General features: G+C 31.8%; 13 protein-coding genes across 13 annotated transcripts; 4 read left to right on the forward strand and 9 right to left on the reverse strand. All coding sequences in view use genetic code 12, as the record gives it.

The window, feature by feature from the left end:
- Window positions 1-387: 387 nt before the first annotated feature.
- RJT21DRAFT_117540 (amino acid/polyamine transporter I) lies at window positions 388-2,223 on the reverse strand. Its single transcript, XM_064880736.1, has one exon. It carries the CDS (start codon window positions 2,152-2,154, stop codon window positions 499-501), a length of 1,656 nt encoding a protein of 551 aa, XP_064741218.1. The 5' UTR covers window positions 2,155-2,223; the 3' UTR covers window positions 388-498.
- Window positions 2,224-4,262: 2,039 nt separating this feature from the next.
- On the reverse strand, window positions 4,263-7,733 carry MED5 (Med5p). The gene has a single exon (XM_064882944.1). It carries the CDS (start codon window positions 7,546-7,548, stop codon window positions 4,354-4,356), a length of 3,195 nt encoding a protein of 1,064 aa, XP_064741219.1. The 5' UTR covers window positions 7,549-7,733; the 3' UTR covers window positions 4,263-4,353.
- A 1-nt stretch (window position 7,734) lies between these two features.
- On the reverse strand, window positions 7,735-10,053 carry RJT21DRAFT_12911 (uncharacterized protein). The gene has a single exon (XM_064882942.1). It carries the CDS (start codon window positions 9,587-9,589, stop codon window positions 8,234-8,236), a length of 1,356 nt encoding a protein of 451 aa, XP_064741220.1. The 5' UTR covers window positions 9,590-10,053; the 3' UTR covers window positions 7,735-8,233.
- A 111-nt stretch (window positions 10,054-10,164) lies between these two features.
- On the reverse strand, window positions 10,165-11,648 carry PEX14 (Pex14p). The gene has a single exon (XM_064880737.1). The coding sequence runs from the start codon at window positions 11,620-11,622 to the stop codon at window positions 10,279-10,281; it is 1,344 nt and encodes a 447-aa protein (XP_064741221.1). The 5' UTR covers window positions 11,623-11,648; the 3' UTR covers window positions 10,165-10,278.
- RJT21DRAFT_117546 (uncharacterized protein) lies at window positions 11,649-13,038 on the reverse strand. Its single transcript, XM_064880738.1, has one exon. It carries the CDS (start codon window positions 12,926-12,928, stop codon window positions 11,858-11,860), a length of 1,071 nt encoding a protein of 356 aa, XP_064741222.1. The 5' UTR covers window positions 12,929-13,038; the 3' UTR covers window positions 11,649-11,857.
- Window positions 13,039-13,045: 7 nt separating this feature from the next.
- CDC43 (protein geranylgeranyltransferase type I subunit) lies at window positions 13,046-14,673 on the reverse strand. Its single transcript, XM_064882941.1, has one exon. It carries the CDS (start codon window positions 14,249-14,251, stop codon window positions 13,106-13,108), a length of 1,146 nt encoding a protein of 381 aa, XP_064741223.1. The 5' UTR covers window positions 14,252-14,673; the 3' UTR covers window positions 13,046-13,105.
- Window positions 14,674-16,155, forward strand: RJT21DRAFT_12907 (uncharacterized protein). Its single transcript, XM_064882939.1, has one exon. It carries the CDS (start codon window positions 15,097-15,099, stop codon window positions 15,994-15,996), a length of 900 nt encoding a protein of 299 aa, XP_064741224.1. The 5' UTR covers window positions 14,674-15,096; the 3' UTR covers window positions 15,997-16,155.
- A 320-nt stretch (window positions 16,156-16,475) lies between these two features.
- RJT21DRAFT_12920 (uncharacterized protein) lies at window positions 16,476-17,653 on the forward strand. The gene has a single exon (XM_064882948.1). The coding sequence runs from the start codon at window positions 16,687-16,689 to the stop codon at window positions 17,575-17,577; it is 891 nt and encodes a 296-aa protein (XP_064741225.1). The 5' UTR covers window positions 16,476-16,686; the 3' UTR covers window positions 17,578-17,653.
- Window positions 17,525-18,738, reverse strand: LYS5 (holo-[acyl-carrier-protein] synthase). Its single transcript, XM_064882946.1, has one exon. The coding sequence runs from the start codon at window positions 18,697-18,699 to the stop codon at window positions 17,731-17,733; it is 969 nt and encodes a 322-aa protein (XP_064741226.1). The 5' UTR covers window positions 18,700-18,738; the 3' UTR covers window positions 17,525-17,730.
- A 50-nt stretch (window positions 18,739-18,788) lies between these two features.
- RJT21DRAFT_12926 (threonine aldolase) lies at window positions 18,789-20,171 on the reverse strand. Its single transcript, XM_064882951.1, has one exon. The coding sequence runs from the start codon at window positions 19,985-19,987 to the stop codon at window positions 18,872-18,874; it is 1,116 nt and encodes a 371-aa protein (XP_064741227.1). The 5' UTR covers window positions 19,988-20,171; the 3' UTR covers window positions 18,789-18,871.
- Window positions 20,172-20,722: 551 nt separating this feature from the next.
- Window positions 20,723-21,412, reverse strand: RJT21DRAFT_4465 (uncharacterized protein; the record flags this gene model as incomplete). The annotated part of the gene is made up of 1 exon (XM_064884601.1): window positions 20,723-21,412. One exon carries the CDS (start codon window positions 21,410-21,412, stop codon window positions 20,723-20,725), a length of 690 nt encoding a protein of 229 aa, XP_064741228.1.
- A 1,408-nt stretch (window positions 21,413-22,820) lies between these two features.
- RJT21DRAFT_12929 (M1 family metallopeptidase) lies at window positions 22,821-25,803 on the forward strand. The gene has a single exon (XM_064882953.1). It carries the CDS (start codon window positions 22,923-22,925, stop codon window positions 25,503-25,505), a length of 2,583 nt encoding a protein of 860 aa, XP_064741229.1. The 5' UTR covers window positions 22,821-22,922; the 3' UTR covers window positions 25,506-25,803.
- RJT21DRAFT_12930 (uncharacterized protein) lies at window positions 25,804-27,800 on the forward strand. The gene has a single exon (XM_064882956.1). It carries the CDS (start codon window positions 26,102-26,104, stop codon window positions 27,605-27,607), a length of 1,506 nt encoding a protein of 501 aa, XP_064741230.1. The 5' UTR covers window positions 25,804-26,101; the 3' UTR covers window positions 27,608-27,800.
- Window positions 27,801-27,906: the final 106 nt, after the last annotated feature.

Consider the following 27,906-nt stretch of genomic DNA (forward strand, 5'->3'; position numbering starts at 1 on the left):
TAACTGTAACTCTAACTCTTAGTAAATAAGTGAATCTGTATCGACTAGACTACAAGTAGCCTACGGTCCCCCTTGATACATACTGATGAACAAAATAAAAGGAGATAAATAACGAATAAAAATGATAGATACCTTAACTATCTACGAGGCAGATGGAAGAGACAAGTACCACTCAATTACTATGGTCATGCTTTGGCTACAACTCAGAATCTTCTCAAAACGATGAACAATTGATAGATATTTATATTTAGGTTAAGCCGAGTCAATTCATTTCTATGCCAAAGCCTCAAGTAGGTTTAAAGGTGCAATTATTTTGCACCCAAGAGGCTCGGACTTATTGCGCCACCCGGCTTTAATTCTACAGAGTATTAAGTAATTAAATCAGCCAGTGAATGTAAATTAAAAGATATAACCATGGACAGAACAAAGAGATCTATTAAGCAAGAATTAAATAAACATAATAAAATAAGCAATAAATGATAAATAAAATGGTCCAGATTAGACCTTTTCTTTTTCATCAGATAAGATTTGATCAACATTTTGAATGGTTTCATCACCATTAATGCTATCAAATTCTTCAAGATTAGATTTAGGACCAGAATAAGTTCTGTAACCCCAAACAAAGTAATAAACTAAAGATAAAAGCCACACACTTACGTTAATTGCACAAGTATAATTCATAGTATCTCTAGTAACATCCTTACTATCTGGGAACATTGACATGACAATAATGAAGGCAATCCAAAAAACTGTAATGACATTGATGATATTGGAAAGAACTGGACCTAAGTAGAATGGACCTGGAATAAATCTCTTTCTACCATATGGTAAAATGACCAATAAGACAGGAGTACCCCAAGCCAAAATGTTAGATGCAACAGCCAAGGAGAATAAAGCACCTGAACCAGCACTACCATTAATAAGGACAAGTAAACCTAATAATAAAGAAATGATACCAGCAAACATAGTAGCTCTGATTGGAACTTTAACTTTAGGGTTAACATACTTAACATAATTATAGACAAATGGTAAACCTTCATCTCTAGCAAAAGCCCAGATTTGTCTAGAAGCAGCAACCATAATAGAACAAGCCATCAAATATTGACCAATAGCAATTAAGGCCATAAAAGCAACAGCCCATTTCTTTCCTAATGAATCATAAATAATTTGAGCCATTGGAGATCCTGTAGCAGAATCTAAAACAGCTGCAGTGTCACCTCCTTTGATACAAGCACAGGAAACAATAACAATAAACCAACCCACTATCCAACAAACGGAAATAGATCCTAATATACCCCATGGTATAGATCTTTGAGCATTTTTTGCTTCTTCAGAACAATGTATGACTGAGTCAAAAGCACCTATAGTCCAAATGGCTGGCATTAAAGAAAGAATGAATGACCAACCAGAATTCCAAGTTCTAATATTTTGTAATTCACCAAAAATATAATGAGCATCATTGAAGCCAATGGTTTTACCAGCACCTGCTGGGACAGCAATAAGGAATAAAATACAAAGGAAAGAATTGACAACAATGGAAACGGTTTGTAAAGAAGCGGTATGTTTGGTAGTTATACAACAAATGAGCACATTTGAAATGACACATGCTGCGAAAATACCATAACATTTAGCATTGGTAATTTCAAAGTTACCATCAGTGTTAATATATACAGCTGATAAGACTTCAACTGCAAAACCATAACTAATAGAACAAATACCACCAATTAAACCAAGAGAATTTGAACAAGCAATCATAAAACTCAATGGAACTCTGATGGAATCTGGAGAATAATAATTAGTATAATAATACAAACCACCACTTGTTGGCATGGATGAACCTAAAAAGGTCATCGAAGTACCAACACATAAAATGAAAAATCCAGCTACAAACCAACCCCAAACTAAACCAACAGGACCAGCTTCTAACCCAGTATATATAGTAGAAGAAATAGATGGTAATAAACCCATAATAGAGAAAGCAATACCAAAAACTTGGAAAGTAGAATAATGTCTACTTAATTCTTGCTTATAACCAATTTGTGCTAATAAATCATCATCATTAACTACATGTAAAGGATCAATAGATCTAATTTCAGATCTATTTGATAAAACATTATGAAGATGTTCTTCAGTTCTGGATTTTATAGTATTCATGGTTGTATAAAACTAATATGAAAACTTCCAACGTTCAATAACAATAAATTGCTACAATGAGATAGAGGATAAATCATTTTATTTATATATTAATATTTCATAGTTAAGATAACAACCCCCAAATAAAATGAATTAGAGTAAAAATGAAAGCGTGCGTGCATGGTACAGATAAGTGTATATTGAATTAATTTAGATAACCTGAATTGAGGCTTTTAATTTTATAGTATAGCAACTAAATAATATTAATAGTATTACCATGACAGACATCCATAATTAAGGGCTACGGCTAGCACAATTCTGTATCAGAAGATCAATTTTGTGATACAGATTAATCGCGATGATAAGGTATAAATATAAGCGCGACTGCCTAATTAGGCAATTCCAAGGCAATTTTTAAAGTTTTGACTTGAAGAAATTATATTTGACATTGTGAACATACTTTACTTTGTATATTCTAAATAATAATCGTTGGGCTACTGTAACTCAATCGGGTCCCTTTATCTTGCTTTAATGTATAGTTATCATTTATTTTCTATGAATTTATCTAGTCCAATTTTGGCAAAATGGTCTGGCTTATACGCAGTCAGATCCCGGATGGCCTGGATGAAGTTTATCTTTACGACTATATGTACAACAAACTCTCGGGGACATCATTTGGAACTTACGGATAGTAATATTTAATATTTATGATACGATTTTTCAGTTGATTTTTTCAGTTGATTTTACAGTTCAAGCCACCTCCGCTTTGTTGTAATGGGTCTCGGCTTTCAGGAGCACCACAATACGTTCAATATATTTCTCCGTAAACTTTAATATTGTCTTTAGTTAATGAGAAAGAGATCCTATTGGGCCTGTTGTCCGATCCGATCCAAAGGAGAAGCGCACCACAGCTCGCAATTACTCCTCCACGCCAGTATTAAATTAAGTTGCAGAAGACAAAATCTTATGAACTATAACAGCTGAACATATTTGTATTTCATTTCTCCACAAACTGTCTAAAACTCTAAGTATTTTATTTATTTTGGTATTGTAGTACTCGAGTGTTTTCCGCAAAATTGAACCGGGAACGGCATTTTTGACTCAGATTAGATAACAATGTAATGCCAAATAAAAAGACCGCACTAAGTTTTTGTCCCACCGTCTTTTAGCGGCAAACTTTAAAAACCTGCAATTGGAGGGTGTCGGGAAGTTCGAATGACTGCAAACATTACAAAGTTGCAATTATTAAAAATCATAGATTTGAATAGCCACTATTTGAAAGAGATTCTAGAAATTTGTAAAAGGTCAAATTGTATGATCTAACTGTCCATATGCTATTTTCTTTGATGATGGTTGCAAAACTTAACCAGTAAATGAAGGGTTACCAGACCTCTTTCTTATCAGAATTTTACACGTTTGCAAGTTTTCAGGATTTCTCTCCAGAGACACACAGCAACCAGGACAAGGAAGTCGTACTGAAATAATGGCCGCCGATCATCACAAGAGTTTGGTGAACATCCAACATCAATTGAAACCAATAATTCATCATCTATAGTGCCATCGCACATTTCTTTAAATCTTTATATCATAAGCATCAACTTTAAGTTGAACCATTCAATACCCCTGACTATATGTCTAACAAGTTGACAGCAAAACTGAAACAAAAATATCATGAACTTAATGCAGTCAATTTGAAGAATACAATTGTAGATACCGATAATAAAGATGAACTTACCGATAATAACAGTGAGCTTGCATTGTACTATCAAAAATTGGGAGAAAATATCAATGATCTTTTAAGGACTAATACGATCTTGACTGAAAGGATGTCGACATTTCTGAAAACAGCTCAAGACTACAAGGAACTCATTCGACAGTTAAAGTCAAAGATTCAACTTCTAGAATCTGAAAATGAAACACTATTGTTAAACCTAAAGATCAAAGATCAAGAGATCATTAGAAAGAGTGAAGAGAATAATCAGTTAAGGAAATATGTTTATCAGTTACAGTACAATAATTATACGCAACCACCTTCTTAAGATGATAACGTTGATGTATGGTAGAGTTCAAAATAGTTCAAAATAGTTCATTATTATAATTATTATTATAATTATTCAGTCATCTTCATTAATAGCATTACTATAGCATATACACAAGTGATAAATATATATATATAGTTATATACATATATATATAGTTATATACTTATAAAAGTTTCATTCAGAAATATAAAGCATTTATTTCTTCAATAATCTTATCATTCAATATGTTCAATGTCTTACCTAATGTACTTTCAGGTTCATGGAGACGAATTTCATTAAACTGTCTCAATAAATTGTTATTTTGATTAATCTTATTTTTAAATTCTTCATAAATAATACTAGTTTTCACTTCCGAAGAAGTTACTGTTAATGGTAAACTATCAATTCCTCCAATATTCTTATCATTAAATAAATCATCATCATCTCCAAGGATCATATCATCATCATCTACATCTTTTAACATTGAAGAGAATCCATCCATAACATCTACTGATTCCTCCTTTTTTTGGTTTAATTCAGTTCCATTTGCTGATTGCAGATCAGAATTTGAATCATTAAATATACTAGAATAATGACTTTCCATACTTAAATTAAACTTTTGATCAAAAGTTTTCCAGTTAGATTTAATTCTACTTTTATTGGATTCATATGAAGTATTCAGTAATTGATTCTTCCAATACTGTTTATCAGTATTAGATTCAACCAGATTTATGACTATCATATAAACTGCTAAATTAATAAAGACTTTTGTAAGTTCATTATTTGATTTTTGAAATGCTTGAGTTTCTAATATTAATAATCGAACTAATTCTGGGGCATGATTATTAAGATATTTATGATAAAAGAATGTTTGTTGATCATAAGGTGGGGTACCAGTAGATGATTCAAAATTCAGTTGAAAATTAATTAAATGATTCTTAACTTCTTCTGTTAAATTAAGATTTTGAGTCTTAGTACTTTCCTTTAAAGAAGAATCCATTTCAATATAATTTGGATCTAAAATTCCTGTGACTGTATTTATAATTTCTTTAATTTTAGTAGAATTATCCCAATCTTTTACCTTTTTTAAAGTTAAAAGTATATTACTACCACTGATATTAATAATAGTTTTAAATATTAAAGTAGATAAATCATGACTTGTACTATTATTATTAGATTTAATTATTTCAAATAATACTTTAATAAATAAACTATCATTATCTTGTTTAGATATTCTAATTTTCTTTAATAACCATTGAATTATACTTATTATACATGGAATTAAAAAGATTTGAGATAAATAATCAAGACCATTAGTTAAAATTTTAAAATCAATTTTCCCAAATTCAGTAGCTACTATTGCTTGTTGATATACAATAGGAATTAATTTATAAATTTGTTTAATTCCAATAGATTTAATTAATTCATCTGATAAACCATCATTTGAATCATCAAATAATGCATTAACCCAATCAGTTAATAAATTATTATAATTAATTATAATAATAGAATCTTCTTCATTATCCTTTACTGCTAAAGGAGCTTGATTAGTTAAATTATCACATAATCTATAATAAAAATCATTAATATATTCAATAAGAAATGAATTTTTAAATGATATACATGATAAATCAATTTTAAAAGTTTCAATTATAAGAATAGTGGCTAATATTATAACTCCACAATAAGAATATGATTCTTGAAAATTCTCATCATCATCATTGGCTACATCATAATATTCAGAATCAATAAAGTCAATTAATAAAAATAAAAGCTTTTCCGGGGTTGAATTAAATGCAATTATATTTAATAATTGAATATTATTTAATATTGATAAAAGTAATCTATTCAATTTTTCATGTTGCTTTGATTGAATTAAATCTTTCATAATATCTAATACAACTAAACTTAATTCAGTTTGTCTTTTATACAGAAGTTCCAATAAAGTTGGTAAAGAATCACAATAAGAAATTAAACCTGATTCTTCAAGTGATGTAAATTCACCATTAATATTAATTAATTTCTCTCTAAATTTTTGTTTAATATTTAATTCATAATTGAATTGATTTAATTCATTCATAATTACTTGATGAGTAATTTTAGATTCCATAGGAAAGAATTTTTGAAATGCTGATGGTGGTAATAATTTGTTAAAGATTAAACTCTTTACAAAAAGTTGTCTTAGATCATAAGTTTTTACACTTCCAATTTTTAAGTTAGTTAAAACTTTGATAATTGAGTCACTCTGAGAATTAAACCCTACCAACACAGCTCTATCGATGGTATCTATTTCTTCACTATTATTATTATTATTATTATTGTTGCTGTTATTATTGTTATTGGTTACATTACTGCTGATCTTTAATTCTAGTAATATAATGGGAATTCTTGATACAATGAAATTCTTCCAATTAAAAAGAATATACTTTGGTTCATTGTTCAATACTGATGACCCAAATCCTTTGAATGAGGACTTAATTAATTCGGAAGTTATATAGTATGGATTCTTCCTTTTTTGATTAGGAACAAAATTATTTATAAAGCTTTTAAGGAATTTCTCATTATTGTCAAACTTCCAATCTTTCATGATTTTACTAAACCACAAGAACTTTCTCGTATCATTAAAATTCTCAAGTTTGGCAGGTGGTAAACTTGAGATATTAAGATTTTTAAAAGCTGAAGATGTTGATGCTGAAGAATTTGTGGTAGTAGAACTAGTGGAAGAATCATTTTCTATAGATTTTGAATCCAGATTCGTTTGAGATTCCAATTCATTGATTTGATCTATACTAACAATTGACTTAATTTTTGATATAAAAAATGTTAATAATTGAGTTAATTTCAGTAATTTAAGTAAACGAACAACAGCCAGTACTAAGGCTTTAATTGACAGATCATCAATGATACTATCTAATTTATCATTCTTAATAAAGGATATAGTGAAAAGAGTCAATTGATTTATAAGTGAGTTGGCCCCTTCATCTAAACTTTTTGAATCAAAATTAATACTAGATATATATTGCTTAAGTTGAGTAAAAGTTAAACTCTTAAGTATTTCTTTATCGATCTTTGATTGTTTCCTACTAAGTAATTTATGAACTTGTATAATATAAGATACTTGTAAATTTGGTGATACTTTTGATAAATTTGTCCAGAATTTTGTTAATTGATCCACTGAACTAAATGATACATCAATAGCCAATTTAATTTGATATTCTTTATCATTATTACTTTCATCATTAATATCAATTTGTAAGAATTCAGTAGTATATTCATTGTCGGAGATTAATTGCCTAGCATTAAGTTCCTCATATAACGACAAGAATATTTTACTAATTAATTTTTTACTTCTGGCTTTTCTCACAAGCTTCTTAAGAGAAATATCACTTGTCATTATAACTATGGTAATATGGTAAGTCGGCTAGGCTTGTAGTTGTAGTGTCTATTAGTGAAGGAGATATAGATCTACGACATATATAATAGTGAAATATTCCCAATCGCACTACCTTTTCCAATTAAGCTACTAAACATGACGAGTGAGTGATTCTTTCTGGCAATTTGCGGCTCTCTACGCGAAACTAAAATTTATTAAAGGTAAGCAATTATGTATTAACAGTATATACGTAAGTCCCTATAACTAAAACTCCACCAAACAAAGACAGCAACAATAATTAATAGTAATGATGAATATAAAGGATTAAACCTGACGGATCTCTAGCACTCTTTTATTTTGAACAACAGTAAGTAAGTAATAAAATAGAAATAATTAACAATAAGATAAACAAAATGAATAGTTCAGTAGCATTGTGAACACAACACAATAAATATAGATATAAATATAAGTATAAGTAAAAGTAAAAATATAATTGAATGAATTGAATGAGTTTCGAAGATTGGAATAAAAATAACACATTTTATTTTCAATGATGATAACATATTCCTTTTTGCACCCAACCGATTTGATGTATAAAAAAAAACAAACAGATAATAATTAGATAGTGGGAGTTATAATATAACAATAATAAGAATAATAATAAAGTAAAGTAACAATGAATTAGATGATAAAAAAATATGAACCGTTACCATACACTTGAATTTCCAAACCCAATAATGTTCTTGCCAAGATTTGGACCTGTAGTTCCAACTACAGGAGCCTTGGCAGGATTACCCCAAATAGATCCCGTAGCATTAGAGTTTGTAGAACTGGAATTACCCCAATTTACTCCAGTAACAGTAGATGGCAACAAAGATGGTGAATTAAGAAATGCATTACTAGTACTTGCAGTGGCAGTCGAACTAGCACTAGATTGACTTAATTTCATAGGAGTAGTGTTGGTAGTACCGGTTGGAGTTGATAAAAATAAATTAGGTGGAGAATTCTTACTAGAACTTCCACTTGTTGGAGGAAATAAAATTGGAGAATTATTACTTGATCCACCAATAGTATCATACAACTTAGTTTGAAGTTGAGGAGGTTGTGGTGCCTTAGATGGAGTATGTTGGGCAGTTTGCAGCAAAATTGATTGAGCAGTAGGTGATGAGATTGAAGTAGAACTCTCATTAAACATCAAGAAATTATTCTTGAGATCAATACCAGCTGGACCTTGAACAGATGGAGTAGCACTTGTGGATACAGAACCAGTAGGAGATGGAATAACATTTTGTTGACTTCCTAATGAATAAGTATCAGAAAACATTGAAGAAGTCGTGGAAAAATTCGATCTGTTAGTACCACTGCTGCCACTATTATTCGTTTCAGACCCTGAAAAGACTTGAGGAATATGTTGACGTGTTGACTGTTGATACAGTTGATACGAATTCGAATTCTGTTGCACTAAAGGTTCTTGATATCCTTGGTAAGAACCTTGTTGAGATTGTACATGCAGTTGTTGCTGATTTTGACGATCTTGTTGATAATGTTGGTACTGGCTGTTTCTTTGTTGCTGATTTTGAGAATGAGGAAGTTGTTGTTGTTGCTGCTGTTGCTGTTGTTGCTGTTGTTGCTGTTGTTGTTGATTATAGGCATAATACTGCTGTTGTTGCTGTTGAATCAAGTAACTTTGTTGTTGCTGATGTTGTATAGCAGCAGTGGCAGCTACAGCAGCATAAGCATATTTATTCAGTTGTTGATTGTTACCATTATTACCATTACTATGGTTATTATGGTGGTTATGGTTGTGGTTATGATTATGGTTATAGTTGTTTTGTTGATGATTATTGTTATATCTTGAATAACTATGATTCTGATTTGAATTGAATTGGTTCTTAGCTAAATTTAAACTAGTATTTGCTATAAATTCCAATTGACAATTAAATGGGATCAGTTGTAATTCACGAATGGGATAAGTCAGTGGGACCACCACAGCATGAGATGCAACGGATTGAGATTCAGGTTGAGCTATAAAAGTAGTGGATGTAGAATTAGATGTTGACATGGTACAGATAATGACACAAATTAAATATTAGATTAATACAAGGCATACAATGCTATTGTTAAACAAACCAATGAATGAAAAATCAAAAAAAAAAGTCAAATGATATGAAAATAATATGAAAATAAACGAGCTGACAGTCTCAGAAATGAAAATGGTTCAGTGAATGGATAAACGAATGAATAAGTTAAGTTAAGCTAAATTAAGCCAAGTTAAGCTATGTAAATTAAGTTATGATAAATTTGACTAATCCCGAAAGCTAGGATTGGATATATTTTTCAGACAAAAAGGTTGTGAAAAATGGTTAACTAAGGAATAAATTTCGATAGTGATAAAAGCTAATGAAAATTCCTCGGAGATATTCTACCTTAATAAGTACTTCTATATATACGTCAAATCAACAAACTCCCCTAAACTATATATAACCTAATATATATTAATTTTAATGGTGTACCTAATAAAAAAAACACTAAGTTAACAGAAGTGCTTGTTTTCGTTCGGCTCAATTTTTTTTTCAGGTGGACGAGACTTCCCTACTTAAAAAAATTGCTGATTTAGGCAGGCGCGCCGTTCCCAGTTTGGCTTTAAATGCTAAGTGTGATAGGCTTAAATTAGTTAGGGGTTCATTTATTAGTACCATACAACATTATTTAAAATTAGAGGGGTTCTACATAGTTTGAACTTTACTTTACTCATGATGCAGTTTCTTGGGCATTCAATTGCCACGATGGTATACCTGCCGATGTATCATCGGATTTAGCAGGAGCAGCAGTAGTAGAGGTAGTAGCACCAGAAGTATTAGCATTAGCATTAGCATTAGCATTAGCGTTAGCATTAGAGTGTAATTGCCATGAGGGAATACCAACATCAGCTATCTTCTTTTGAATTTCTTCTTCACTTGGAGCTGCATATAAGGCAGGTTCTGGTTGAACTTTATGACCACTATCTGAATGAAGTTCAGCTTCCTTATGTTGTAATTGCCATGATGGGATACCCGCAGCTGTAACACCATTGTATGAAGATGCACCACCTACTTCGTTAGTATAATATTGATTTGGTTGAACTGGTTCAGGAATAGGTGGAGTTGGTGCAGAAGTTTGTGGTTGTGATTGTGATTGTGATTGAGGTTGAGCCTTTTCAACCGGTGTAGTTTCAGACTCTTTAACATTAGTGCTTGGAGATTGTGGAGTGGATGAAGTAGCAGCCTTTTCTTTAGCTCTTCTTAAAATTTCAGAAGCTGAAGGTATAGAAGATACAGGAGCGATTTTTCTTTCGACACCTCCTGCCACTGTTCCATTAACACCCGAACTTCTAGATTTAATTAATTGCTTTAATGATTGTAATTCTTCATTAACATCACTTAATTCATCATGAATACTTTCCTTAATAGCCTTCATATTCTTTTCAACACTATTACCTAAATTGTCCACCTCTAATTTCATTAATCTTAAATCGTCATCGAATTTAAGTTTATCTTTATTGTATTTACTTAAGAAATCATTAACATTGTCTATAACAATATCAATATCTTTTAATTTATTTTCATTGTCACTCTTAATTTGTTCTTGATCTTTGGTTAATTGTTCTAATACTTTATCAATCTTGGTAAATTCTTGTTCAATATACTCAATATCATTGTCAATTTTAGATTGACTAGGAGGAATTATAGCTGGAATTATATATTTAGTAGCAACTTGATATAATCCATAAGTTACACCAGCAGTAGCAGTAGCCATAATAAAATAATCTTTCCAAGATCTATCAGGTATTGGAGGAGCAGCATTATAATAATCTATTGGAGGTGGGGCAACAATACTCTGAGACAGTCCAGATATATTATTAGTTGAACTATTTGAACTACTTGAACTACTTTGAATAGAACTAGTTGGTTCATTAACTCTTTTCATTGCCTCTTCAATCTCCAACTGATTAAGACCTTTTGACTCCAAAAACTCGATCTTTTTAGTTAGAGGCGATCCTGCAACATTGGCATCAGTAAGGAATGCTACAGCACTCTTAACTAAATCCTCATTCATCTTGTAGTCTACCGAAAGTTCAAGTTTAAGTATGTACTGGGGTATATAATCCTTTGACAAATTTCGGCTTTTCTCCAGAAATAGTGGAGGAAGTGCGAGTCATGATTTTGGCCCGAGGATGGCTGGGAAAGAAAGGTGGGGCACTGTGTACAGGAAAATACATACATATATGTATGTCTACTATGTCTATGTATAATTAAGCTATTTACAAGTAATTAATATACGATATTACTATTTATACAAGTGTAGCATTAGCCTTAGTATTTGCAGAGCTCGTGAAATAAGAACTTTTGATTAATTCTTCATAAATACACCAACTTATTCCAGCACTCATACCTTTTCTTCCGAACCTTAATGAAAGTCCTCTAAATAAATTACGGAAGCCTCCTTCTTCATTGATTAAAAGTTTTGTAATTTGCCAAATTGATTTATGAGTATTCATACTATTATCGGCTAATTGTAATCTAGTTTTAATTGCATCAAATGGTGCAGTTATAGTGGTGGAAATACTAGCAGCTAATACTGCTGAAGATGAATTAATTATTTGAGATCCATTAGAAGTTTCATTAGTATTTATAATTCGAGGAAATACTTCATTCTTCAAGCTTTCATAAAATAGAACATACAACCCAGCATAAGGACAATCTCTTGCCAAAGTTGCTACCGAACCTTTGAAAAAGTTACGGAATGATCCATTACCAGTACTTCTTTCATTTGCCAGACTATCAAAATAAATACCTCTAATACTTTCTAGTATTGACTTGTAATTATATAAATTAGATTCATATCTTGTTTTTATGACAGTTACTGGCATTGTAAAAAATCCTACCATTCCTCTAGCAATAAATCCTATAGATAAATTTTCAAAATGTGATAATTTTGGTAATATTGATGTATTTGAAGTGGATTTAGGAGTTACATGATGATTTACCTTATATGTAGATAATGTACTTCTTAAATGAGATAAAGTAGTAAGATATAATCCTGACCCAATTGAAGTTCTAAGAGTTGAAGGTAATGCTCCTCTCCATAAATCCTTTATCTGTGTTAATTTACGAAGTTCTTGTAATATTGTAGTTCTCACTATCTTATTTTCAATTTGATGTTGTTGTTGTAATCTCGTTTTAAGTAAATCTAATGGTTGTAACATTATGGCTGATGTAAGTCCTGCTATAGCACCAGAGATTAAGTGAACTTTAGCTTTAGGTACTTTAACTAAAGCTGAAGATTCCTCAATAACTATGGCAGGTGATGTCGTTGATAAAACTGTAGTTTCATTTTTAATGGTGGTATCTCTATTATTCATCGAAGTGTCCTATATAGACTGAACACTGTCTTCATGTGTCTTTATCTTTTGAATAGCAAAGGAATGTATGACATTTACTAATGCTCAAAAATAGAACCTTTTTTTCCGCAGTAATTACATTTTACGAAGGCAATTTTTTAGATCTCTATTTATGCTCTATTTAATAGGATGCGCTCTCTAATCTGTAAAAGATATGTGATTTATCCAAAATTCCTTCAGCGATGATGTAATAACTAATGATTCATCTACACCTTCTAGTTCAGGAAATTCATTTGTTAAGGAAAGACTGGCTAAGGCCAAGAAACTATGATATGGATCGGGATTGGAATGAGGATCTTTACTAAATCCTCCTAATAATCCATTTTGCGTTCTTTGTAATAGGTAGTTATAATTCTTTTCCAAGTTAGTTAAATTCAAATATTCCGATCCTAATATCTGTAAACTTCCTAAACACCACCATGAATAACATGTATCACCGAGTTTATTTTCTCTTCCATTGAACCCTCCAACATCTTCATCTCTATAGTATTCATAATCTATGTGTTCATATAATGGTTGAGGATAATCTACTTGTCTTTGTAGTAACCAATGTAGTACTGACTCAAATTCTTCATCTTTCGTAAAATCGTAATCTAATAACTTCAAACATGCTAATGCACAATAAACATAACCCAAATGACTCTCATCTTTAATCTGAGAACTAAATCCTCCATCGATGTTTAATCTCAGTTTGACATATTTTATTAATGAATTGACATTGATATCATTTATCCTTTTTTCTTCACTCAATTGATCATATTTTACTAGTTTTCTTATACTAGCAGCTATATAACAGAGTCTTATATCTGACTCACCAAACGGTTCATGTATACTCTTATTATTTATTAATGTTGGCGCAAACGATCCCTCCATTGTACCACTTTGAAACTGACTCAATTTAACAAATCTCATAATCTTATGATTATTCAATTTAGCCGAATAATCATTCTTCAATACTAATAAAATTTGTAATGCGAATAAGGTAGATGAAAGATTTGGTAGATCATACTTTTCACCTCCATATTTAAAGTTAGCCGTTGAACGGAATGCCGTAAACTTATCTGTATCCAACAAATAATCTTTATATATGCAATCAACAAAAAATTTCCTCTCTACGTCGCTAAAATTTAGCTTCCTAATGATAGACAATCCGTAAAGATTGAAGTATATTAAGGCTAACTTATTGGCGTCCTCAGATTGAAGTTTTGATGGTAACACAGTTAGAAACCGGTGGAAAAACTTCTCATGCTTTTCAATATACAATTGACTTGAATGAGAAACCATTACACTACCGACTTTATCTACTTAAAGAAGTTTTATAATGCTATTGTTAAAACCGTTAAACATTCGATATTTGGATATTTGAAAAATTCAGGCAAGATCCTCACCGCAATACATAACTTTCACAGAATAAGGCACACATAAATAAGGGGGTTAAAGATCTCTTTACATTAATGATAATTGGGTATTTAGTATGGATTTACTTCAAAATTGCCATCTTAGATAATTCAGTACTTAAATTAAACTTTTAAAAAAAGTAGAGGAAGATTATAGTTGTTAGTTAGTCCGTAAGTATGTATTTGAATTGCCACATTAAAGTCAGAAAACAAAAAATTACTTTTTATTTTGATGGTTAAAGTGGATTTAATGATGTCGTCCAATATCACATCGACAGCCTAAAACACCTTGGTTATGTTACAAATAGCAACTATGTTGGGATCGATGCTAAATGTCGCAAAATATTATTGACCCCAAACAGAAGACAAAAAGATTCTTCTCCGCATTTGTGTCAAAATAAGGTAATTTAAAGTTACACCACTGACCCTGTGACCAAGTAGTCACCGTATTTGAATATTCTCATACAAAAATATTCATTTATGGGTTGAAAGTGGCTCAAAATTTATTTAATTATTGTTGATAAACGTAAAGATAAGAGGTGGCTATCTTATTGGCCAGTGAAGTATGATAAATCTCGATTATCCATTCTGTTATCTCCTAAAGCATTATAGTTTAGAATTGTATGTACTCTTTGAATACTATATAAAGGGATCTATGGTTAAATCTTCTAAGTAATTGTAAATGAATATGTTCACCAAGATAATTTATTAAAGAATTAACAAATTAGCAAAATGATGATCGCAGCTCATCCACCTACTCTGATTCACCAAAACCTTTCTTCTCAATTGAACCCCAGAGCTCAAGAAGATTCCAAACATGCAAGGTTTGACGACTTAGATTTAGATGGATGTAAAAAATTTTATGTTTTAGATAAAAAAGATATGACAGAACCAATTGAAGGTACTGAGGTTGGAACTATGCATTATATAGTTTGGGAAGGAGAAAATGCCTCTTCAGCTAAGGATGAAGATGATATGAAATTTATTCCTAAATTCGAGTATAGTGTTTTGAAACGTGAAGAAGCTCCAGATCCCAAAAAGCATATGGTATTGGAAACCAGTACATTGACCCAACATATTCAAATCTTGGAAAGAAAATTAAGGAACTTTGATAAATATATGATATTGACAGCTAAATTAATTCATTATGAACAAAAGAAAGGTGAGTTAATGACACTTTTAGTAGACCATAAGGAGCCAATTGTTGATTTAAGAGTTGGAAATGGAGCATATGAATATTACAGATGGTGTTTCTTAGCATCTGCAGAAACTAAAACAAAATTTTCTTTCAAATACGTTTTGTATAAGCTTCCCCAGGAGAGTCCAACCAATATGTTTGAAGTAACTACCTTCAATTCAAAGAAAAGACCAACTTATCAACAAGAAGCATTGCAAATGGATGAAAGAATATCTAACTTCAAAATTTTGGCTGAGTTTAAGTATGAAGTTGATTTGAAAACTTCTATTATTAGCTCCTACTTAGTTATTAAGAGAAGTCTCCACAATTTAAGACTTACTGAAAATGATATTATCAATTCCACTATTGTGTTCAAATACATGGAGGATTCAAAATACGAGAATTTATCGGACCGCAGTGGATTAACGAGTAGCAAGGGGGTTGTTTTGCTTTAGATACATACATTGTTTTGATAGTTTGATGCTGACATCTTGCTGTTTTGCAACCGCATGACCTTCGATTTGTGTTACATTTATATTAAGGGCTGTGCTCAAAATTATGTGGCGACAACGATGAGAAGTTCTATGAGGTTTATTTTTATGATTAGTTTAGTTTACCAGACTTGCATTAACTGAGCTCACTTTTTAGGGTTACAAGCCAATGCCTTTCTATATATACGATTTTAATGTGATTATGCTTTATGAAGTTCTCGTAAGTACACAATTCTGAACGGACGCATCGAAAATTCAATTGCCTATTCGGTGCGTGCCAGCCTTATGTAAGCGTAAGTTGGTACTTAATTAGTAAATCGTGGCAGTTAGAAAAAAGAACAATCCCAAAAGAGATTAACAAGCGGAATATTTTTTTTATGCATACAAATAGCGCCGCAGCATACTAGAAGGATACTGAAAGCTTTTCCTAACTAATTCTTTAAGTCCATCATTGTGATAAAAAAATGGAATTTGTGGTTAAGTATATCTTAAGAGCTGCATACGAGTTAAGTAAGCGATCATTGAAATATGAACTGTTGATATTTTTAGTAATTGATATTTTTATAGTATATATCTGTAAGAATATTCCATTTATAGTTTCTGAACAAGTTCTAACTCAATTGAATTGACCAATTCAAAGAAAGTCGTATAATTATGACAACTATTAAGGAGTTAACTGCCTTACATGAATTATTAGAATCTGAAAAATCCGTATCACTAAGTAATTTGGCGAATGTTAAAAAAGTATTTCTTTTACATAAAGAAGCCCTTACAGATGAGAAACTTGTATTATTCAATATTTACAATCTCGGTCATTGGATAGAAGATCTGGATGGTAGTAGTAGTAATTCAAGTTCAATGAAGGAATTGTCTAAAAGAGATTTGGCATTTGCACCAACTCTTGAATATACAAAGAATAATACTTTCATGAAATCCTCGTTAGGAAATATAAGTATAAAGAATTCTAAAAATAAATCTGTAAGTAAAGTTTTTAAAACGACCAATAAAATTTATGTAAAATATGACATAACTAAGGACTCATCTAAGATAACAATGCTCATGCATCATATACTTCCTATATCTGATATCAAGATTGGAGATGATTACTATAGATGGATTTATACCAATACAAAATCAGAAAAAGATCTGATAACTTTTAAAGGTACATTATACAAATTAGGTAGAGATCAATTGAATATGTTCAACAATAATATATATGAAAAAGATTCTCAATTCGGTCAGCAAGAAAATTATTTATTAACATCATCTCTTACCAGAAACCTAGTAATTGATTTACACAGTGATGCAAAACTCAAACCTTCTAGAAATGCCACCAAGTTAGCTCAATTGATTTACCACTTAAATTATAAAGATAAGACTGTAACTAATGTTTTAGTAACCCATAGAGTCAAAGATTTAAAAGAAGAAGAAGCTGTAAATACAGCCGTACTTTTCCGTTTCAACCAAGACACGAAATTTAAAAGCCGTTCGAATTTGAAGGGGTTAAAGTATACCAGCAAAATGGGTATTAAGAAGGCGTTTTAAGCAATCATGTATATGATAGCCCCTAATTAATTTTTAAGTTATGAGGCTGAGCAGCTTCTTACGCCTTACTTGCATAAACTTTGATAGATTATACTGTGACTGTATATTAGATATCCCTAATAACTTATGTAACTTACCGGAAGTTCATTTTATTTATACGCATGTTTTAAGAATGTTCAACATATTAAATTCAAATGATCGTATTTTGTCTATTGGAATTTGATTAATGAATGTGATTATAACGGGTAAATCATGTTCCCTTCTTGGTTGTAGTATAGACGAATATATGAAGAAATTATGAAAGTTATCAAGCGATAATAGAAATGCATTTTGGTTTGATTTGAGCTTTGAAACATTAATAATAATATCTGTATTGTAATTGAGTAAGTATTCATTTACCATTTTACTGGAACTATAGTGGAGTATATCTCTAGTATGAATATCTTCAAGTAAAGAACTCCTTATATCGTAGTCAAATTCTGATAAATCGATATTTAGACCACACCCAAGCAATTTCGTAAATGCTTCCTTTAATGTCCATATATGATTAAATGTAAAATATTTACTATCGGAGTCTTCGATTGACTGTAATAACTTCAACTCATTAGAGCCAAATATTGGTCGAAACTCTTCGATAAAATTTGAAGGTGATATCCCATTTTGTTTGGCATGCGATAGATCTATACCTATAGGACTATCACTATTACTGAATTGTACAATGATACTTATTATAGAATTAGAACTTGAAGAGTTAAAAGTGAAAGCTGACATATTCTCGATTGATGGTTTTCCATATTTATTATAGGTGAACCTAATTTTATCCCACAAATGTTTTGAATCACTAGTTAAATAATTCAATATTAATCTAGTGAAAAGGATTTGTATTAGTGTTTTAAAACGTTGGTGAGAATCCTTGATACTCGATATATATAGTTGTTCTTTCAAGTTATTTACTAACCTTAAAACAAGTTCGAAATTATAGTCATTGCTTAAAAAGTCGACTAGTTCGGGAGTTAAAGTTGTGGTGAACAACAACACGTTACACGACTCCTTATTGGGCAGATCTTGATACAACCGCTTCTGGACGGCTTCATCAATCTCATGATATAGATCTACTGTCATCTTGTTATAATGAGCATGTTTGAGTTTCTTAGATCACCATAGTAAAAGCTATAAAACAAAGCGAGATAACATTTTTTTAGTATGCGATTGGATTGCAAAACAAACAGTCTATGTCTATTAGTTAAAAAAACAGAAAAATCTATAAACGCATATATCTAAGCAATAGATTTACTTACTCGTCTTCAGTGACACTATAAAATCTAACAGCATCACTACTATTGTGTGGATGTTCCTTGGCATACTCAAATGCTTCTAATACCACTTTTTTAACAGCTTCAAAACTCTCTTCACTTACTTGATAATGGAAAGAAATTCTACCACTATAAGCTTTAACACCATACTTATTTGAAATTTCAACTAATTTGGAAGGATCTATTTTGTTAGCTTTTAAATCTATAAATACAAAATTAGTTTCCACTGGGTGTTCTAAAATTATTCCATTATCATCACAAAGTTTACCTAATTCTGAAGCCCATTCATGAGTCTTCTTTAATTTTGGAAGATTTTCATCAATAGCAGTTATGGCCATAGTAGCTAATAAACCACTTTGTCTAATACCACCACCATTTTGTTTCTTAAAGTGATTTGCTTTCAATATGAACTTTCTATCACCGACTAAAACAGAACCAATTGGAGCACCAAGAGTTTTAGAAAGACATAATGAAACACTATCAAAGTATGAAGCATATTCTTTAATTGAAATTCCTGTAGCAACGGATGCATTCCATAATCTAGCACCATCTAAGTGTAATCTTACATCATTAGCTTTACAAAATTTAGAAATTTTCTTGATCTCTTCCAATGGGAAGATCATACCATGTAATGTGTTTTCTAATGAGATTAACTTAGTGGGAGCCCCATGAATTTCTCCATCATCTGGGATAAAGTAAGGTAAAATATCATCTTCTAAAGTTAAATATCTACCATTGGTTGGCTTTATAGGCTGCACCATGGCTTGTGACAAAGTCGATAATCCACCAGCTTCATGAACATAGACATGACCACGATAATCACATAATACACTGAAAGGAGGCTGGAAAAGATTAGTTCTAAGAGCAATTTGATTCGAAAGGGTACCACTAACACAGTAAAGACCAGCTTCCTTACCTGCAATAGCAGCAACTTTTTTTTCTAATGCAATTGTTGAATCATCTTCGTTATAAACAGCATCACCTAACGTAGCTTGAGTTAAAGATTGAACCATTGATAAAGTTGGAGTAGTGAAAGTGTCACTACGAAATTCATTGTGAGCAGGACTTTGAGCTGAAAAGTTGGCAAATTCTGACATAGTAATGAGACTTTGATATATAAGTACAAGACAAACTAACAATTGATAAAGGTTAAGTAACTAAATCTATTAACCGATTTTTCAGATAGGAGCCTTGCGGATTACTCATATATCCAAAGTATGTATGTGTGCATGGATGTTTTTGAAAATGATTTACGAGTCGCAATTTGCTTTAGTTTCGGATTTACGATCGGAAATCTATTATTGAAACCGAGCCATCTATAGTTTTCATATTTTCCATGCACTATATTATTTAAATATAGTATTGCTATATAAATGCTAAAGTTCAAAATAACGTAACACTTACTTCAATGTTTTTGGTATATGTGATAGGGCAGGAATTATAAATTATAAAAGATCGGCTCATTTTGTTGAACAAATAGCTGTTCTAACTTCAATGCAAAAAGTTAGAATGAAAGTGCCTGTTTGGAAATCTGCTGGAGTATTTTATTATGTTTCAGAATGTTGATTTTATAAAAATATAAGCATCACTAAATTAACTTACCAGCTGTAAATAAATAGAAGTATGAAATCATTAAAAATTTCGAAGAAAATAAAAGTGGTCCTACAAGAATTGGTATATAAAACAGATATTTCTGGTGACTGTTTACTTATAATGTGCAAACTTACAACTTAAAATCGAAAATGAGAATATGTCATCTTATACTAATCTGAATTGAATAAACAAACATTGTTAAATTGCAATGATAAAAAAGCTATAAAAATTTAAATGGATTATTTCTCATCAGGAATCTTGCTTCTTCTTCCAGATTGACCTTTGGTACGACCATCACTTCCATTACCACTTCTGGCACGCTTGACTAATTCCTCTTCTTCATCAGGAATCTCACTTCTTCTTCCAGATTGACCTTTGGTACGACCATCACTTCCATTACCATTTCTGGCACGCTTGACTAATTCCTCTTCTTCATCAGGAATCTCACTTCTTCTTCCAGATTGACCTTTGGTACGACCATCACTTCCATTACCACTTCTGGCACGCTTGACTAATTCCTCTTCTTCATCAGGAATCTCACTTCTTCTTCCAGATTGACCTTTGGTACGACCATCACTTCCATTACCACTTCTGGCACGCTTGACTAATTCCTCTTCTTCATCAGGAATCTCACTTCTTCTTCCAGATTGACCTTTGGTACGACCATCACTTCCATTACCATTTCTGGCACGCTTGACTAATTCCTCTTCTTCATCAGGAATCTCGCTTCTTCTTCCAGATTGACCTTTGGTACGACCATCACTTCCATTACCACTTCTGGCACGCTTGGTTAACTGGCCTATTAAATAGTCCTGTTGATTGGAGATTGAATCAAAATCCAATTCCTTATTATCTCCTAAGTTGGGAATAAGCTGTGCATTGGTAGCAATAATTGCAGAAGCAATAAGTAAGAGCTGAGCAAATTTCATTGTTTAAATTAATAGTTATTTTTGTTTGTGTGGTACTTTATTCTTCTAACATTTTGCAGAAGAAATGATCTACTTAAGTACCTTTTTCTTTTGCTTTCTCATAGCCGTGGAATTAAAAAGTAATGATGATAGCTCATTCCCGAACCACATATAAGATTATGTGGTGTTAGTTACTATATTTAACCCAAATAATGGCCTTAGTACCTATCTATTGCGTAAAATGTTATAATTTTGCAGCTAACTTGTGGAATCTTTTTTGAAATTAGTATTCCACCGAACAAATTATAGAAAAGAGGGGGAAATGAGGAGGAAATGAGGAGAAGAAACCTGATTATGGAGTCTACCTATCAGAAAAATATCCAATCGGATCAAACATACAATTCTGTGTAGAAACTAAGGCGTAACTTGTTTATAATTGTATGTTTGAAATCTTTTGTTCTTTCTTAGAAACTTTATTCTATCATGTGGCTTAAAACAATTTCCTATTGTGTACTTGCCGCAAAAATAGTTTTTGCCATTTGTTACACAATAAATAACATTCTGGAAATATTTAGTTGACTTCAACTAGAGTTTGATACCAAGAAAGCTTCCTAGTGATCTGATCATGGTACAAGCAAGTAAAAGTTGTCAAATTGCATTTTGATTTCTGGTTATTGTCAGCTTTTGATATAAAGTTTCATACTAGCTGTAGTACAATACTAAAGGTTTCTCTGTTTAGGTTTAATTTGCTATTTTCATCTCTGTAGTTAAGTTAATTTTGATTCTATGCCATCTAACAAGCCTTAATTAACACCTCCAGTTATTTAACCATTTTGAATTCAAAAAGCTTTGTGTCCACTTTCAGAAACTTAATTGGAAATGTGCCATCAAGCCTCAAACTTATTCACTCTAATAGCTCAAATTATCTCAAAGTAATCCCCTCAAGAGCATGTTAGAGTTATCTTGGCACAACACATCACAGATCAAAAGGCTCCTTTGGTATACTATTCCTGGCTGAAACAATTATCATATGACGTCAAATTAATGTATGCTTAAATGGAATTGTGAGTCTCAAAAAGGTGAGGGGTCTAATGCAACACAAAAGTGTATACATATTCTCAAACTAATTATTCCAAACGACATGCTTCATAAAGAAGAAATTAGATTAAATGTGACAGAAATAATGCGCTCCACAGTGCTCGTGTGTCGAAATCATCCAATCGGCTAAAGCCTCGGATATCTTTTAGCCAATATGAACTTGAACGAATTCTACACATTCATTTTACGTCATTTCAATGGATACTATTCTACTTTAGCCGACTTTGAGCTTGTCTCCAGCAGAATGACCATTCTTGTGATCCTATGTGATCAATTCTGCATCATCAAATAAATAAAAATTATGCAAGAATTTATTTATTGTTAGCCGTGTATTAAGGTGGCCGGAAAAGCGCAATTAGCTAAATTGGGACTATTAATATCCATATATATCCAGAAAAGACGAAAGTGAGAATGATTTACTCATCATACAAAAATGACTTTGAAATTACCTAGAAGTGTTACTCCAATTAATTACAATGTGGAATTCAATATTGACTTGGACAGTTCAACTTTTACTGGTTCAGAAATAATTAAAATATCAGTATTAGAAGAAGCCGATTTTATAACACTTAACAGTGCTGATTTAGATATCCAAGAAGCGACTTTTAATGGTGAACATGTTAATCCCGAATATGAAGATCATTCCATAAAATTTAAAACTAAAATCTATCCTACAGCAAATGAATCTGATTTGTTTATCAAATTTCGAGGCAAATTGAACAACCACATGAAAGGTTTATATCTGTCAAGCTATACTGATGATAACGATGAAATCCAACTTCTTGCAGCTACACAATTTGAGCCTATTGCTTGTAGGTCTGCATTTCCATGTTTTGACCAACCAGATATGAAGGCTACATTTGATATTACTCTTACAATTAAGGACAAATATACTGCTTTATCAAACATGGACATTAAGAAAGTTATTAATAAAGATGGTGGTTATAAAACCGTAATATTCAATACCACCCCACTTATGTCAACTTACCTAGTTGCCTTTGTTGTTTGCGAGTTAGAATTTCTTGAAAGCAAAGAGCTGGGCATTCCCCTTAAAGTTTGGACAACTCCAAATCAAAAGTCAAGAGCAGAATTCGCTCTAGAAGTTGCAGAGAAAGCATTGTCATTCTATGAAGATATATTTAAGATAAAATATCCTCTTCCTAAACTAGATTTAATTTCAATTCCTGATTTTTCGAAGCTGGCAATGGAAAATTTTGGATTAATTACATTTAAGGAAGATTGTTTACTAGCTGACATAGAATATGCATCGAGTTACTTGAAAAACGAAATTGCTGAGTCGATATTTCATGAAGTCTCACACCAATGGTTTGGAAATTTAGTAACGATTGAATTTTGGGATGGTTTATGGCTCAAGGAGGGATTTGCCACATGGATGTCCTATTACGCGATTGATAAGTTCTATCCGGAATGGAAGCCATGGGAATCTTATAACACATATAATCTACAAACTGCATTACAAAAAGATGCCTTACGCTCATCTCATTCAGTTAATATTCCATTAAATACTGTTTATGACATTGAACAAGGATTTGATTCAATAAGTTATGAAAAGGGTTGCTCATTACTTGTCATGCTTGCAGATTGGATTGGCCAGGAGTCATTTCTTGATGGTATATCGAAGTATTTATTTAAACATAGTTGGAAGAACACCACCAATGATGACTTGTGGAATGCATTAGAAGCTGCGAGCGGGAAAGATATCAAATCGACAATGGATGTATGGGTTAATAGTACAGGATTTCCTGTCATTTCTGTCGAAGAGAACCCTTCTTCAAATGAAGTTATTGTTTCCCAGAGAAGATTTCTTTCAACTAATGATTGCAAGCCTGAAGAAGAAGAAGTTATATTCCCTGTTTTCTTGAACATTAAAACATCCAAGGAAGTAGACAAACTGATCTTACTCAAGGATAAATCAAAAACTATTGCATTGAATACCGATGATGACTTTTTCAAGTTGAATGCTAACCAAGTAGGTTTCTACAGAACAGCATATTCCGAAGACCGCTGGGCAAAATTAGGTGTTGCTGGAAAGCTTGGCAAGCTTTCTGTTAGGGATCGTATGGGGTTATTAGCCGATTGTTCAGTATTAAGTTCTTCAGGATATATACTGACAGTTTGTTACTTTAATTTAGTAAAAGAATGGAATAATGAAAAGGATGGAAATGTATGGGATGAAATTATCAACGGTTTACTTGATGTCTATGATGCTTTCATTTTTGATGATGATTTCATGAAGGAACTAAACAATTTCATTGGAACTATGATTAGTCTGCAAGTTGAATCTTGTTTCAAAGTTAAAGAAGAAGATTCTTACGAAACAAAACAACTTAAGAATCTAATATTTTCGACTGGATATACTGTTGGAATACCAACAGTAGTGGAATATTGTCAGAGTAAATTTAAAAGGTTTCTCGAAGTAGAAGAAGAACTTGATCCAGATCAACGTTTAGTTATCTTCAAATGTATAGCTAAATATGGTGAAGAAAAAGAGTTTGAACAATTACTTAACTTGTACCATTCCTCAGATAATGAAGAGATTGAAGATGATGCATTGGCTAGTCTTGGCAGATTTACAAGCCCTTCAATAATAGAGCGGGTGTTGAAACTAGTGTTAGAATTAAAACAACAAGATATTGCTTATACTTTGAATAGTGTAAGGAATCATCCAACTGGAATCCAATTACTTTGGAAATGGTTACAGACTGAATGGGATCATATAATTGAAAAAGTAGGGTTTGGTTCAGAGGTACATCTTGAAATTATTTCAACATGTTTATCAAGGTTAGCTACAAGTGAACAACTCCGAGAGGTAGAAACCTTTTTTGATAGTAAATCAGATTTACTAGAGAATACTATCAATCTGTTCAAAGATAAAATCTCTGTTAAAGTAAATTGGAGCAAACGTGATTATCAAAAAGTATATCAATGGTTGCAACAAAACAACAATTCCGAAATAAATAATGACCTTAATTTAAAGCAGCTCAATATTAAATAGACTTAAATATATTGTCAAAAAGACTGTTGAATGTCATAAATTAAAATTAAATAAAAGACATTAGACTTTGTATGTCTTCCTAGTAAGGAACTGTTTCCCTTAAAAAGGAACACAAACCAACATTCGCAATGTTATACCTAATCGGGAAGGAGCTGTCACCACTAAGGAGAGCGATTTTGAATTTCCTGATCCAGCGATTGCGCGGTAGATTCGACGACTACTAAGGTTCACTACTATGTCTATAGTAGTATTAGGGTAATAAGGTACAAGGGTTCTACAAGAAAAGATATAAATATCCTCCACTACCTAATACTAATCAGATAAGAAATGTATTAATAGTAACCCCCACATCGACAGCCCTGATAAATCTATAAAGGGTAATCAGATAAGCTAAATCAAAGATAATTTTAGCGCTAAATATTAATTGGCACCAAGGCAAAAAAATATTTCAGTTATCAGAGCCGCTGCCGCTGAAAAATTGGCCTTCTCCACAAAGATACTAAATGCTATAAAAGGTTTAAGAATTGCCCTTGGACGAATTTAGCTAATAAATAAAATAAGTAATACTACATTCACATAACTATATATAATACACAATGACTTTACCTTTAGAATACGAAGTCACTTTACCAGACGGTCAAAAATATATTCAACCAGCTGGTTTATTCATTAATAATGAATTTGTAAAATCTATTGCTGGTAAGACCATTGATTCAATTAATCCATCTACTAGTGAAATTAATGGTTCTGTATATGCTGCAGAAGCCGAAGATGTTGATGTGGCTGTTAAAGCTGCAAGAACTGCTTTTAAATCTTGGAAAAGGATTACTGGAGTTGAAAGAGGTGATCTTTTAAATAAGGTTGCTGATGTATTTGAAAAGCAACGTGACTTAATAGGATCAATTGAAGCTTGGGATTCTGGTAAGACCAAGGAGCAAAATGCCGTTTATGATATTGATGAATGTATTTCATGTTTCAGATACTTTGCTGGTTGGGCTGATAAAGTTCAAGGTAAAGTTATTCAAAATGATCCAAAGAAATTAGCTTATACAATTCATGAACCATATGGTGTTTGTGGTCAAATTATTCCTTGGAATTATCCATTAGCTATGGCTGCTTGGAAATTGGCTCCTGCTTTAGCTGCTGGTAATGTTGTTGTCTTAAAGACTTCAGAAATTACTCCATTATCACTTTTATATGTTGCTAAAATCTTTAAGGAAGTAGGATTCCCAGCTGGTGTTGTTAATATTCTTAGTGGTTATGGTGCTACTGCTGGTAAAGCTTTAGCCTCCCACTTGGGAGTTGATAAAATTGCCTTTACAGGATCTACTGCTACTGGTAAATTAATTCAACAAGCTGCTGCTGCCAATTTAAAGGCTGTTACTTTAGAATGTGGTGGTAAATCTCCATTAATCATCAGAAAAGATGCTGATATAGAACAAGCTGTTAAATGGGCTGCTTTTGGTATTATGAGTAATCAAGGTCAAATTTGTACTTCTACTTCAAGAATTTATGTTCATGAAGATGTTCATGATGAATTTGTTGAAGCATACAGATCTCATGTGATTTCTGATTACCCACAAGGTGATATGTTTAACAGTAAAGCTGTTGTTGGTCCACAAGTTTCTAAAATTCAACATGATAAGATTTTAAGTTATATTGAAATTGGTAAACAAGAAGGTGCCAAGGTTGTATTAGGTGGTGAAAAGAATACTGAAGGTGCCTTAGCTAAGGGATACTTTATTAAACCAACTATTTTCACTGAAGTTAAACCAACCATGAGAATTGTTAATGAAGAAATCTTTGGTCCAGTTGTTGTTATTGGTAAATTCAAGACTGATGAAGAAGTTATTGAATATGCCAATGGAACTCAATATGGGTTAGGTGCTGCTATTTTCACTAAGGATATTGTTGCTGCTCATAGTATGGCCTCAGAAATTGAAGCCGGTATGGTATGGATCAATTCATCTAACGATTCCGATGTTCACATTCCATTCGGAGGTGTTAAATTAAGTGGTGTTGGTAGAGAATTAGGAGAATATGGTTTATCTATGTATACCCAAGCCAAAGCTATTCATGTTAACTTGGGTAACAAATTATAAGACATTACATTACATTTAGTTAGTTAGTTAATTTTTATGGTAGTCTACTATATAGAATTGTTATAAAAATAAAAAAATAATAAGCAACAATAACAGCAACTGTTTTACCAAATGCGGTATCCGCCGGAGTTGAGTTCTTTTCCTGTAGCTGGATGCAGGAAATGCGTATCATTCGTATATAGCTGAAAAATAGGAGTAGTGAGACCGATAACTATGGCAAATAAAGTATTGACTTCTAACTAAATAAGAAGTAGATAGAGTTGAGTCTTAAATATAATCTGAAAAACTCAAATATTTGT

This window comes from Scheffersomyces amazonensis (assembly GCF_036850825.1).
Source record: "Scheffersomyces amazonensis strain UFMG-HMD-26.3 chromosome Unknown RJT21scaffold_1, whole genome shotgun sequence".
Lineage (NCBI taxonomy): Eukaryota > Fungi > Ascomycota > Pichiomycetes > Serinales > Debaryomycetaceae > Scheffersomyces > Scheffersomyces amazonensis.